Source organism: Eurytemora carolleeae, unplaced genomic scaffold (assembly GCF_000591075.1).
Source record: "Eurytemora carolleeae unplaced genomic scaffold, Eaff_2.0 scaffold317, whole genome shotgun sequence".
Classification (NCBI taxonomy): domain Eukaryota; kingdom Metazoa; phylum Arthropoda; class Copepoda; order Calanoida; family Temoridae; genus Eurytemora; species Eurytemora carolleeae.
Window position 1 is genome coordinate 26,796 of NW_019396274.1, and position 14,502 is coordinate 41,297.

General features: G+C 32.3%; 1 protein-coding gene across 1 annotated transcript; it reads right to left on the minus strand.

Annotated features, from left to right (window-relative positions):
- Window positions 1–860: 860 nt before the first annotated feature.
- Window positions 861–13,956, minus strand: LOC111699906 (tenascin-R). Its single transcript, XM_023470671.1, has 16 exons — window positions 13,951–13,956; window positions 13,701–13,753; window positions 13,018–13,096; window positions 9,546–9,630; window positions 9,224–9,333; window positions 7,779–8,650; window positions 7,522–7,559; window positions 7,205–7,279; window positions 6,873–6,982; window positions 6,141–6,188; window positions 5,429–5,520; window positions 5,190–5,309; window positions 2,714–2,776; window positions 2,441–2,489; window positions 1,055–1,136; window positions 861–996 (listed from the first exon to the last, which is right to left on the minus strand). Exons 1-16 carry the CDS (start codon window positions 13,954–13,956, stop codon window positions 950–952), a joined length of 1,929 nt encoding a protein of 642 aa, XP_023326439.1. The 3' UTR covers window positions 861–949.
- Window positions 13,957–14,502: the final 546 nt, after the last annotated feature.

Sequence of the window (14,502 nt, forward strand, 5' to 3'; positions counted from 1 at the left end):
TGTTGACAAAAACTACTGTATAGAATTCATTCGTACAGCCACCGGAACTGAGTTCATTGTGAATTAAATAATTTGGTGTATTCTGAGCAAATAGAATAGAATATATTTTAGAGTGGAATTTACTTGAAAAAAGTGTAAAACGACCATTTTGTTGTACTGTTTCCATACTGCAGGTGTACTTCACATATTTGTGCTATATAACCTTTTGGGCCCTGGAACATAATTTTATAGAAAATCTTAAATTAATAATAAAAGAAAACCAAATTATGAAATAGGCCTTTCACTATAACTATAAATCAAATGATGTTTTTTATTCACCTAATTAATTCTATAAAGTTTATTTAACAGCTTTAAAAAATTCGAAATTGAAATGGAAAGTCTAGAGCCCAAAACTTAAGACCGGGTATTGTTATGAAAACCAGTTTTGAAACCCGGGTTTCAAGAATGGGGTTAGGCTGCTTAGTGGATATTAATATTTTGTTATGAAATATTCTTTTAATAAATTTCTCCATATACTCCATTTTTATAAATCTCTTTAATAAAAATCTACACAAATTTTAAGACCCCAAAAAGGAAACTCGGGAGTTTCGTTCTACGATACTCTTTTAAATTTCGGGCTTAGGGAACATACTGCATATTAATGTACTCTACTGCATATAATTTGTGAACATTTACATGATTTGTACACTTTGAACTCCCTTTCAGACTGAAAGGGACTAACAAAATTCAAACCGAGGGATTTTCTAAATTCCACTCTAATATATATTCTATTCTCTTTGATTCAGAGGTACAAAATTCTCTTACCTTGCTAAAAGCCAGGTTGCAGACGCAGTACAATGAGCAATGGATAAAAATTGTCAAAATGTAGTAAAATACTTTATTTCGAGATTCCTGGTACAAAATACAAATTGAATAAATAACACTTTGCAAATACAATTTTTTCTTTTTTTCATTGCTCCACGGTGTCACTGGGTGGAGGGGGTGGGGGTTTTGGTCCTAGAGAAAAAAACATTATAAATTTTTAAAACTTAAAAAAATGTAAAAATTATATTACCTGCAACGAATGGCGGAAGCGTGTACGCTTTGTTCATTGGTCGAATCTTCATTTCAGTAAACTTGAGGGAATAATGATAACCCTGACAGTACAGTACAGTAAATAAACAGTGCAGTACATTTATTCAACGGGGGGGAGGGGACAATTGTGTAGATTTTAATTTCGAAATTTTTAAGTTTAGACATCGTTAAAATATAATTTCTCAAAAGTTTCTTTTATTTCCTTTTATCTTTTATTTACAAAAATGTTTAGCCAACGAAATGGAATTGATTTGGTTTGCTTTAAGTTTCATTTTAAAGGGAGTGTTCGCGAAAAATGAAAGGGGGTATATGCTTAATGCGATAAAAAAGCGCTTTTGATCGCTACTAATCTTACTTCTATCTGTTGCGTCTATAAGGAGAAAATTGGTAAAGACGTCTCATACCGAATAACTTAGCCCCCATACAAATTCCGAAAATTGCAACATACGACTTAGACGGTTAGACCGTAAAAAATCAATTTAATTTCAAACAAATCATTCAGATATTACAACCTATAGTCATCGATTATCTTTCGCCACATTTGTATATAGTTTATATTTTATAATATTTTTTAATTAATTTGTTTTGAATTTGATTATTTCTCTTGTCGCTTGCGCAACTACCTAAGAATGCCGCGTACCACTCACATTTTTCGAAATCCGTTAAAACGTTTTCTAAAAAAATGAAATATTTCAAAATATAAACTATATACAAATGTGGCGAAAGATAATCGATGACTTATAGGTTGTAATATCTAAATGATTTGTTTGAAATTAAATTGATTTTTGACGGACTAAGTTGTATGTTGCAATTTTCTGAATTTGTATGGGCGCTAAGTTATTCGTTATGAGACGACTTTAACAATTTTCTCTTTATAGACGCAACAGATAGAAGTAAGATTAGTAAGGTGAGGATTCCAGGGTAAATTTACTGCCTTAAATGCAGTTTTTGAATGTGTTGTGTTGTGTAATGATTTGTCAAAGAAAGAAAAAAGTTTACAGGAAATCATGAATAAAACAAAATGGAAAGTACAAATTCCGTAAAATCTTATTTGAAATCTCAATTTTTGTGGGTAACCCTGTATTACCGAGTGCCGCTTGTGCACAGACTATTATGCAGTACAATTGCGTGGTGGTGTAGCAAGAGCTAAAAGGTTGTAACGTACAAGCCTAGGGTTTCCAGCTAACAAAACTTTTACGAAAGGAAGCGAAAACGATGCAGACATTTGTGAGAACTTTTTTTTTGCGAAACAGATTAACGCGAAATTTCGTGTAAAAAGCTAAAATTTTCGCGAAACGATTTCCCAATTTTGCTTGAAACCCTATGTACAACATAACAACAGTCAACAACTAAACTAAACCTTTACCTTCCAATCATACCAATTCACACCATTTCCAAAGGTTTCATGTTCGCCTCTAAACGCAGAAAATTTTAATGAAATATTTTTCAGAAAAAGGTTAGAAATGTTTTTCAGGCCAAATTGGTTAAAGAAAACATTTGTATCACAAGCTTCCTCATCATAAACAACGTTTATCCATTCCTACTTTACAAATGTTCGAATTAGATCAATGAAAATTGTGAAAATAATAAATAATTATTTTTGTAAAATCTTTGAGCTAAATTTAAAAATTTTCTTTTCCTAAGATATAAGCCATTCAGATTTGAATTATGGCAAGCACTGTACCACCAGGCACCTTTGAATCTAAAGTATTTAATATTAAAGGAAGCACTGAACCACCAGGCCCCCTATAATCTAAAGTATTTAATTTTAAAGGAAGCACTGTACCATCAGTCCCCGTTAAATCTAGAATATTTAATATTAAATGAAGCACTTTACCACCAGGCATCCTCGAACCTAAAATATTTTTAATTAAAGGAAGCATTGTACCACAAGGCCCCAAATTGAATCTAAAATATTAAATATTATAGGAAGCACTGTACCACCAGGCACCCTCGAATCTAAAATATTTAATATTAAAGGAAGCATTGTACCACAAGGCCCCCAATTGAATCTAAAATATTTAATATTATAGGAAGCACTGTACCACCAGGCACCTTTAAATCTAAAATATTTGATATTATAGGAAACATTGTACCACAAGGCCCCCAATTGAATCTAAAATATTTAATAATATAGGAAGCACTTTACCCTTGAACCTAAAATATTTAATATTAAAGGAAGCACTGTACCACCAGCACCTTAAATCTAAAACATTTAATATTAAAGGAAGCACTGAACCTCCAGGCACCCTTGAATCTAAAATATATAATATTAAAGGAAGCACTGAACCATCAGGCCCCCTTGAATCTAAAATATTTAATATTAAAGGAAGCACTACACCACCAGGCACCCTCGAATCTAAAATATATAATATTAAAGGAAGCATTGTACCATCAGGCACCCTTGAATCTAAAATATTTAATATTAAAGAAAGCACTACACCACCAGGCACCCTCGAATCTAAAATATTTAATATTAAAGGAAGCACTTTGTCACCGGGCACCTTTGAATCTAAAATATTTAATATCAAAGGAAGCACTTAACCTCCACGCACCCTTGATTCTAAAATATTTAATATCAAAGGAAGCACTGAACCAAGGCACCTTTGAACCTTCTAAAATATTAAAAATTACAAGAATCTCTTAACGCATGTTTCCCCAAAATACATAATAATTCAAAAATACTAAAATAGTTAAAATTTTTATTATTTATAATTAGAAAGATTTATAGCTGAAAGCAAATTTTTTTGGAGTGGGTTTTAATAGAAATATGCATAATGCGTATAGCCTAGGTTTTTAAAATTGTATATATATATATATAATCTGTAAAATGTATAATTGAAATCAATGTACAGCTGTGAATCCACCTGTGCAGATATAGACCCAGTATATTCACGATATATTGATCTTTTTAACTTTAAATATATTTTCTATTGTTTGTCTGGCTGGTTGTCTGTTTGTTATCAAAACCTTTAAATGGACTTGAATTGTTAGAAGGAAAAAACACATGCCCGAGCAAGGTCCATTTTTAACAAATTAAAATTAAAAATGAGATATCGTCAATCGAGAGAAAATATATTTCTTTATTTTACTAAAATATGTCTTGTAAATTCAAACTGTGTGGTAACATGTTGACTATAACCGTACTTAACTAGCGTACACAAACTGTACGGTAACATGTTGAATATAACCGTACTTAACCATAGTGTACACAAACTGTGCGGTAACATGTTGACTATAACCGTGTTTAACTAATGTACACAAACTGTACGGTAACATGTTGAATATAACCGTACTTAACCATAGTGTACACAAACTGTACGGTAACATGTTGACTATAACCGTACTTAACTATAGTGTACACAAACTGTACGGTAACATGTTGACTATAACCGTACTTAACCATAGTGTACACAAACTATACGGTAACATGTTGACTATAACCGTACTTAACCATATTGTGCATAAAATGTACGGTAACATGTTGACTATAACCGTACATAACCATATTGTACACAAACTATACGGTAACATATTGACTATAACCGTACTTAACCATATTGTACCCAAAATGTACGGTAACATGTTGACTATAACCGTACTTAACCATAGTGTACACAAAATGTACGGTAACATGCGGACTGTGACCGTACTTAACCATAGTGTACACAAACTGTACGGTAACATGCGGGCTATGACCGTACTTAACCATAGTGTACACAAACTGTGCGGTAACATGTTGACTATAACCGTACTTAACCATAGTGTACACAAAATGTACGGTAACATGCGGACTATGACCGTACTTAACCATATAAAGCTAAGTGGAAATCCTTTAATGATTGCAATTAAAAACATTTTTATTGAATGTATGCCGAATTTTACAGCCTTTTAACTTAAAATCTTATTTTTTAATAAAAGCGTGTTATTAAAAAATGTTTCTTTACCCGTCTAAATTATCTGTGTACTAAACCTGCCGATTAAGTAAACATACAGTCTAGGAAAGTGATTAGTAGAACAAAATACCCATGTTCAGAGACCAACCACCTCCTTTATGTGTAACTGTACAGTGTACTATAACTGTACAGTGTACAGTGTACTATAACTGTACTAACCTGTCTGCACAGTTGTTTTTCCAAGCATCGTTATCATTATCTATTGTACTAAACTTAGTTCCTTTTCTTGGGAAACTGTCAGCGAACTCTCCATCAGCTGTATCAAATATAACACGGTACCTAGGACAAATTCAAATACAGTGTGACCCATTAAACATAAGAATTGAAAAAATTATTTATATTACTGTTGCGAATTGTCGATGGCACTCTTAATTTAAAACATATTTTTTAATACTTACTTGAAGTTCTCTACGCCAATGATAAGTTTATTAACAATAATTTCAGTAGAATTATCGTCAAAATCCTTGAGTGTAATCAACAGCTGCTGACTCTAAAAATAATTCATTATTAAAAATCTTTGTGCACTCTTTTGGTTTTCGTTGGTATCATTAATATGTACAATGTACATTTTAATATTATCATATCAATGTACATTGTACATATTAATAATATCATATCAATGTACAATGTACATATTTAAACAGTTAACTCCGTAAAGTGTACTACGTACTTTTTTCTATTACAGTGTAACTTTTTACAGTTTACGGCTCTATTCATTGTACACAAGTGTGCATCTCCTCTCATTGTACAATTTTATGTACATGTTTGCTTACTGTACAGTTTGCAGGGTTACTATGTACACTATAAAGTGTAAAGTGTACAACTCTGTACAGTTTGAAGGGTTACTATGCACACTGTTGAGCTCTGTTCACTTAAAAGGGTTGGGTTAAACTATGTACACTGTACAGTTCATGTACAGTGTGAAAGGTTACTAATTAAACTGTGCAGTTTGAAGGGTTTCTATGTACACTGTACAGCTTTGTACAGTTTAAAAAAATACTATGTACAATGTACAGTTTGGATTGTTACTGTGTACAGTGTACAGCTCTGAACAATTTTAAGGGTTACTATGAACACTGTACAGCTCTGTACATGTACAGTAAGAAATACCTTTGAGAGTGTAATGTTGTTCCAATAGTGTAATCCGACCCAATGATCCTAAATAAAATTTAGGTTTACAATTTTTAGAACTATTTCAAACATGCATGCGTAAAAACTATATTTGAAAATTAATTATGTTTATGTTTAAGATAAGTTTAATGAAATACGTTATTTTATTATTTTCCTTTATTAAAATACAGGGTGTCAAACTAAATATGAGAATTTCTTCATTTGCAGAGAAGGACACGTCGTCATACATTCCCGCGAGAACTTAATAATGAACAGAAATAACCATAGCCTTGGCATTTCAAAAATAATATCTGCTTTTTAGGCTTTTTTAAAGTTTTAATATTATTGAGGTTTTCAAAAAATAAAAAATAAATGTTTTACTTTCTTTTGGAAGAACCAGAAAACTGTGGAATAGAAAGACAAATTTTAGATTAAAGTTATGACTTGAAATAGTCCAATAAATATGAGACACAGAAATTGTGCAGTGTAAACAGACCCATTTCTCTTTATAATTGATTTAATAAGTTACTAGTTAAACTATTTGCAATGTAACAACATGAAATACACTTAATTATTGCTTTAATGTCGTCTTCCTATTCCACAGTTTTCTGGTTCTCAATGTATACTTTTTGTTACAAACTTTGTCAATAGTAGTCTCGAAGAAAAGAGAAAAATCTTTAAAAGTCGTCTTTTAATTGCTAAGTTTAGTGGAACTCTCTGTATAGAAATAACCTGTGTAAGATCTCCGAATCCAAACTTGTATTCGGTCCAGTTTCTGTAGAAATAATCTTCAGGATTTCCATTATCCCCCCTTCTCTGGACCACTGTCCAGCCGCCGCCATCTTTAATTGGTTAACCATTAATTTTTAAGATTGAAAACGCAATTAAAAAACACAAAAATACGCAACTTTTAATGCTCTATGAAACCTGTTATATCTACGGTATAAAATGATAATTCTCTATCAAATTATTTATCGAAAATAACTTTAAAAATTGCGTCAGCTAAGATTGATATATTCAAAAAGATTCGCAATTTAGGTTTTTTCATTAAAGGGTTTGTTCACCTTTTTCCATATCACAGTAGACTTGGATAGTCTTGCCCGCCACAAAGATGCTGTAAACCCCACTCTCAGTCTTTCCTATAGACACCGCGGGTTCAATTAAAAGATATATCTATATCTATATATATATAATTAAAATATATTAAAGGTATTATTACACAAACCTAACTAAAGGAACAGCAAGCATAATTTCAAGGGTACCGTTGTGAATTGGGCATTGCCATCGGTACATGCAGAGTCACTTGATATTACGCTTACTGTTCCGTTTAGTTTTAGATTTTATTTCATTTTGGAAACATTATGTTTTGTATTGAACTTCCCATCTAGAGTTTGGAGATCATCGCAGGAACCTAATTCCCTAAAATGAAGAGAAGTATAACTTCAAAAATCAATGTAAAAGATCAATGTAAAAAAAAACCTGTGCTGAGAAGAAATTATTTTCAAATATCATTTTGATATTCCAATTCCAAAATTAAGAGCATATTGAATGATAGCATAGGCTAAAAGGTTTTTTTTGATTAACATAGAAGAAAACGGGGACAGATAACAAAGCTATGGTTACTTATAGAGAACTTACTGTCTTTGAACAAGCGGAGGTGAAGTAGTCAAAGCTGTTGTAGTTGTTGTTGTAGTAGTTGTTGTGGTGGTGGACCCTGGCGGAGCTGGACTGAATGTTGGAACAATAGAAGGAGGTGAAGGTGGGGCTGGTGTTGAAGACACAGTTGTAGATGGAGAAGTAGGAGGAGAGGTGGTGGGAGGAGTAGGTAATGGTAGCAATCCAACAATATTAGCACTCTCTACTTCAGCCCCAACAGGAGGGGAAGGAATTTCAGGGCCTTCACCGCCGATCTCAACGATAGTGATAGGAAATACAGGATCCACGGGAGCAGGTTCCGGGGTTGTTACACCTCCATCAATCCATTCTAATTTATTAGAATTAGTGGTTATTGCATTTTCTTCTTCTGTAGTAGCTACAGCAGTGGAAATTTCAATAATTTCAACAAATTGGGTAGTCGTTTCAGAAGTTTCATCTTCGCCAGTAGTTTCAGAAGTTTCAACTACGTCAGTGGTTTCAGAAATTTCAGCTTGGTCAGTAGTTTGAGAAGTCTCAGCTTCCTCAGTAGTTTGAGAAGTTTCAGCTTCCCCCGTTGTTTCAGAAGTTTCAGATACCGCAGTTGTAACTTCATCAGTGATAGCTTCTTGAGTAGTAGCTACAGCAGCAGAAGTTGTTAACTCAGAAGTTCCAGTTACAGCAGTAGCCACTGTAGTAGTAGTGCTTGTTGATGCTGTTGTAGAACCAGTTGATGAAGCTTGAGCAGTAACTGAAGTTGTAGATTGAGTAGAAGTGCTCCCTGATGTTGAAGTGGACCCTGTAGTTGTTGATGATGTTGCAGATGATGTTGAAGAGGTGCTGGGTTTACCAGTAACAAACACAGCAGATCCTGGAATCTAAAAACAAACTAATAATCTTGTTTTCCATATTGGCCAAGAGATATAAAACTACAAGGAGACATTGACAGGGTTTGTTTACACATTTTACTGTGCAAACTAGTTTTTTTTCAATTCAATCTCAAATATTGTACAGTGAAACCCTCAATAACAAATACATCGGAAGAATTTATCAAATGTCGTTTTGACAATTTTTCAATGAGTTTTATACTATATTTCGTAAATTTCTGTATTTGCGAAAATAAATAAATAGCCATGAATATACGGGAACAGTTTTAAAGAGTTCCATATAATCATTTAATTAAAAAACTAAATATCTGCAACATTCCATTATCAGAAAGTGAAGAATACGACATTTGATCAATTCTTTAGATGTATTCGTTATTAAGGGTTTCACTGTATAGAAAGATTGGAGTTTACATGGGGATAGCAGATATGACTAGCTTGTGAATGAAAAATCACTTTTTTTAGAATAGATCCAGTTTCTCAGCAGCCCTATAAAATCACAGTTAAATATAATCAATCATCAGCACCCTTCCTTGACTCTACCCTTATTGATTGTTTTTATCTAACCTTAGTGGTGGAGAACGTATTTTTTTCAGATGATGATGATGATGTTTTATTAATGTATGTAAAACAATAATTAAACAAATTAGAACAGGCATCTTTATTTTCAGGCCATCCTAGAAATTAGAAAAATAAAAATCTGCTTTTCTCAAATCTTAAAAATTTGACAGCTTGTAAAATATATTTTAAATTTTATAGTTTTCTTTAAATCTTAAATAAATATACTTATTTATGTTGAAATTTCTTTTTGGATGAATTTTCCCTTTACATTTTCTAAACCGTATTCCTGCATAATTTTGTGCAAATTTCTAAAGTTTCGTGCAAAGACCTGGTTTTTCATAATCTGAACAAGAGAAGAAAAGGAAAAGACAATCATAAAAGTCCTCTGGAGGGTAGTCGGAGAAATACCAGGACTAATGATAATAATAATAATAATACCTGATACAGGATCAACTTCAACCTCAAGATCTAACTCTGTTACAACCTGTCTTGGCAACTAGAAGTAAAATTATTAAAGGGTCACTCTCCACTAAAGCCCACAACATCTTCGGTCAGTGTACTGCAGATCACTGCAGTACGCGCCGAAGGCTTAGCCTAGGGTGGGTACTGAATGTCTTCATTGAAAAATGTTGATTGTCCTAGCAATAACAAAACATAGAATTCGAACCAAAATTCATATACAGGTTTACCCACAAAGGATGAGACTTCAAAGACGACTGTACGGAATTTACATAGTTTGTTCCTTACATTCAGATTCCTGCAACAGAACCTTGCTTCTTACTTTGTCAAATCTTCAGATAGGCCATACAAGAACTTTATTTAACCTTGAAATCGTCATATTTAAACAGTTTTAGGTCGTCTTTACAGTCTCATCCTTTAAGGTAACCCTGTATATTGTGTAAAGTGAAAAACTCTACACAAGAATTTGAACTTAAATCGAAATGAATGTTTTCAATTGCTACTAAAAGGCTCATTTCATCTTCTGAGGCCTTTAATTCATGCAATTAAACTGGGTTTAAGAGTATTATTGTTCAGAGTAATTTGATATTTTTAATTAGACGATAAAGTTTAATACTTCTCTCTCTACCCCCCGGTTTTATACACCACAAACCAAATATCAATCATACGCATAAACTTCCGGACAACAAGAGTAAAATTTACGTATTTAAATAAATCTCATGCGATTATATTAATACAATTAAGACGACTTTTTTATTCAGGTTTTAATTGTTTACAAGCTTTTTTCAAATTACAAGTTTACAAGTAATCAAAGAGAATCTGTTTTAATTGACAGCTTCTCTTGGCTTTTAATCACCTCCGAAAGTTTTCTGAATATTGTTTTTTCAAAATTTCCTTTAATAATGAAGAAACTGAAGAAAAAATTCGCAAGATTCATCTTTCTTTTATTGTAAACTATGAATAAATGTTTTATAAGTTAAAAAGTTCAAACATAACTTTAAATAAATGACGATTTGAGCACGATCTTTTAGTATTATCATTTTAGGTTATAGGAGTAGGGTAGGTTCGACCACTGCATAATATTCATAATTTTATTTGTAAAAAATGAAATAAAAAAATTACATGTCGGCCTTTACAGGGTTACTCGCAAGGTTAAAACTTGAATGACTACCTGCAAATCTATTAATACAAGGATTTAGAATATTCATTTAGAGTCCAGCCTTTAAAATAGTGTTTAATGGTTATTTTGTTTGACAAAGAAATGAATAACTGCAAGAAAAAAGAATAATCAAATTCTGTAGAGTTGTCTGCGAAGTCTCATGAATTGTGTATATGGATCTGTACAAGAGGTTGCGTGATAATTTTTTACTGTAAAATATTTGATTTAAATTTACTTTAGTTTAACGTGTCATATCTTATCATCTCTTAATTTATCCCACCCTAAACTTCCATGTGTAAATTTACTTTAGTTTAACGTGTCATATCTTGAAATCTCTTAATATATTCTACCCTAAGCGTCCATATGTAAATTTACTTTAGTTTAACGTGTCATATCTTGTCATCTCTTAATATATCCCACACTAAACTTCCATGTGTAAATTTACTTTAGTTTAACGTGTCATCTCTTAATATATACCACCCTAAACTTCCGTGTGTAAATTTACTTTAGTTTAACGTGTCATATCTTGCAATCTCTTAATATATTCAACCCTAAGCGTCCATGTGTAAATTTACTTTAGTTTAACGTGTCATATCTTGTCATCTCTTAATATATCCCACCCTAAACTTCCATGTGTAAATTTACTTTAGTTTAACGTGTCATATCTTGCAATCTCTTAATATATTCAACCCTAAGCGTCCATGTGTAAATTTACTTTAGTTTAACGTGTCATATCTTGTCATCTCTTAATATATCCCACCCTAAAATTCCATGTGTAAATATACTTTAGTTTAACGTGTCATCTCTTAATATATCCCACCCTAAACTTCCGTGTGTAAATTTACTTTAGTTTAACGTGTCATATCTTGCAATCTCTTAATGTATTCTACCCTAAGCGTCCATGTGTAAATTTACTTAAGTTTAACGTGTCATATCTTATCATCTCTTAATATATCCCACCCTAAACTTCCATGTGTAAATTTACTTTGGTTTGACGTGTCTCTTAATATATTCTACCCTAAGCGTCCATGTGTAAATTTACTTTAGTTTAACGTGTCATATCTTGTCATCTCTTAATATATCCCACCCTTAACTTCCATGTGTAAATTTACTTTAGTTTAACGTGTCATCTCTTAATATATCCCACCCTAAACTTCCATGTGTAAATTTACTTTATTTTAACGTGTCATATCTTGTCATCTCTTAATATATCCCACCCTAAACTTCCATGTGTAACTTCCATGTGTAAATTTACTTTAGTTTAACGTGTCATCTCTTAATATATCCCACCCTAAACTTCCATGTGTAAATTTACTTTATTTTAACGTGTCATATCTTGTCATCTCTTAATATATCCCACCCTAAACTTCCATGTGTAAATTTACTTTGGTTTAACGTGTCATATCTTGTCATCTCTTAATATATCCCACCCTAAACTTCCATGTGTAAATTTACTTTGGTTTAACGTGTCATATCTTGTCATCTCTTAATATATCCCACCCTAAACTTCCATGTGTAAATTTACTTTAGTTTTACGTGTCATATCTTGTCATCTCTTAATATATCCCACCCGAACGTCCATGTGTAAATTTACTTTAGTTTAACGTGCCATATCTTGTCATTTCTTAATATATTCCACCTTAAACTTCCATGTGTAAATTTACTTTAGTTTAACGTGTCATATCTTATCATCTCTTAATATATCCTACCCTTAACTTCCATGTGTAAATTTACTTTAGTTTAACGTGTCATATCTTGTCATCTCTTAATATATCCCACCCTAAACTTCCATGTGTAAATTTACTTTGGTTTAACGTGTCATATCTTGAAATCTCTTAATATATTCTACCCTAAGCGTCCATGTGTAAATTTACTTTAGTTTAACGTGTCATATCTTGTCATCTCTTAATATATCCCACCCTAAACTTCCATGTGTAAATTTTCTTTAGTTTAACGTGTCATATCTTGTCATCTCTTAATATATCCCACCCTAAGCGTCCACGTGAAAATTATCGCCCCAAAGAGATCCAAACAGCCATAAAAATGTGCACCAACTTTTCAGACCGGAGCCACGTTGTCGTTAGGTCTTTTCCCTTGGTTTTTTCTTAAAAACCCACTTTGTAGCCCTAGAGCAAGCCGGCGTTCCTATAGTTTTAGTTTTAAAAGAGTATTTGGCAAAAACCTGTAAAATCTCCTTTTGAAGCTCCATCAGAGGGCCTGGAAGATCAACCAGATTATCTTCTTCTAGTTCAGAACCAATCCTAACCAGAATCAGATAAAATTCAGGGGAAGAAAATTCCAAACTGTGATTTGATCCAAATCTGACAAGAAGTGTTACATCTGGCCCAAACCAACAAAGTTATTTTTTTATAAGTTTGCATCTGTAAATCAAAGTCGGGGTCGGTATACTTTTCATTTTAACAGTTAAGGCAAATTTCAGTATCTCAGAAATTCTATTACAAATCACCCTGAAATAAATAACCTCTCCCAGTTTTAGTTCTATCAAAAATGATAATGTGTAAAGTTTTGTTCATTTTGAAATAAATGATAAATTATTTTTTGTCACCAACAAAAATTACTCAAAACACTTTGGAACAAAAGCACGGTTAAAAAACGTTCGCTCCCTGGAGTTAGAAATTCATAAAAAGCCCTTCGAATGGGGTCAATGTCTACAGCTTCAGGTTCAAATAAACATTCTATGTAATTTAAAATGCACTTGAAAAAAATGAAAATACTTAATTGTATTTTGGAGGAAGAAGAGGAACCATCTAAATATGGTTTAATTACAAATTTCTCTGTAATTTATAAATTTCAGCCTCTCAAAGACGACATTTGAGGAATTCCCTAAAATTGCATGAAGTGTACCTTGTAAAAGAGTTGCCAAGGTATTCCGAGTAATCAACACTATCAACATCATTCTGAAATAGGTAAATACATTATTTATTATCTGCAACATTCAAACTTTTTGGTCATCGGTCCCTCTAAATTTGTAATATTTTCCCCAAAAAGGGAAATCGTCATATATTTCAAGGTTTATATCTCGTCATTACAGGTAACCAAAACTTGATTTTATACGAAACTTCTTTTTACAATTTTCCAGGACGATATTTTTTACGGCCATGAGCTCCAGGGGAAACGTACAGATATCCACAAAAAATTCGACTTCAGAAACGCCTATGCGGAATAGTTTTTTTTTGAAGTCCTTGTACCCTGTAGATGCACACACTTGTTTATATCTTTACCAGATAATTTTAACAACTTTATTTGGTGTAAATAAATCTAGTCTAAATTCAACCTTGATTACATCATATTTATTATTTAAAGAGTTTCAGGTCGTTATTAGAGTCTCATCCTTTATCAATAACCCTGCATTTTCCACTTTTATGTATTTAGATTTTTTTATTCGTGTTTTAATGTTTTTAAATTTTTCAGCTATTTTTATATAAAATAATTGTTAACGGCTTGTGAGCGGCTGACAACGCTAACGATTTCTAAAGTATCTTCCAACTGAAACTTGAAGAAAGAAAGGAAAATACCGTTAACGAACGGGAACTTGAAGAAAGAAAGGAAAATACCGTTAACGAACGGAAACTTGAAGAAAGAAAGGAAAATACCGTTAACAAACGGAAACTTGAAGAAGGAAAGGAAATTGCCTTTAACGAACGGA

What these genes read in the sequence shown, in the direction of transcription:
- LOC111699906 (XM_023470671.1), bottom strand. An exon ending in GATTCGGAGATCTTACACAG is followed by an intron (nt 6,189 to 6,872) that starts GTTATTTCTATA and finishes AATTTTATTTAG; the next exon opens with GATCATTGGGTCGGATTACA. An exon ending in ATTGGCGTAGAGAACTTCAA is followed by an intron (nt 5,310 to 5,428) that starts GTAAGTATTAAA and finishes AATTTGTCCTAG; the next exon opens with GTACCGTGTTATATTTGATA.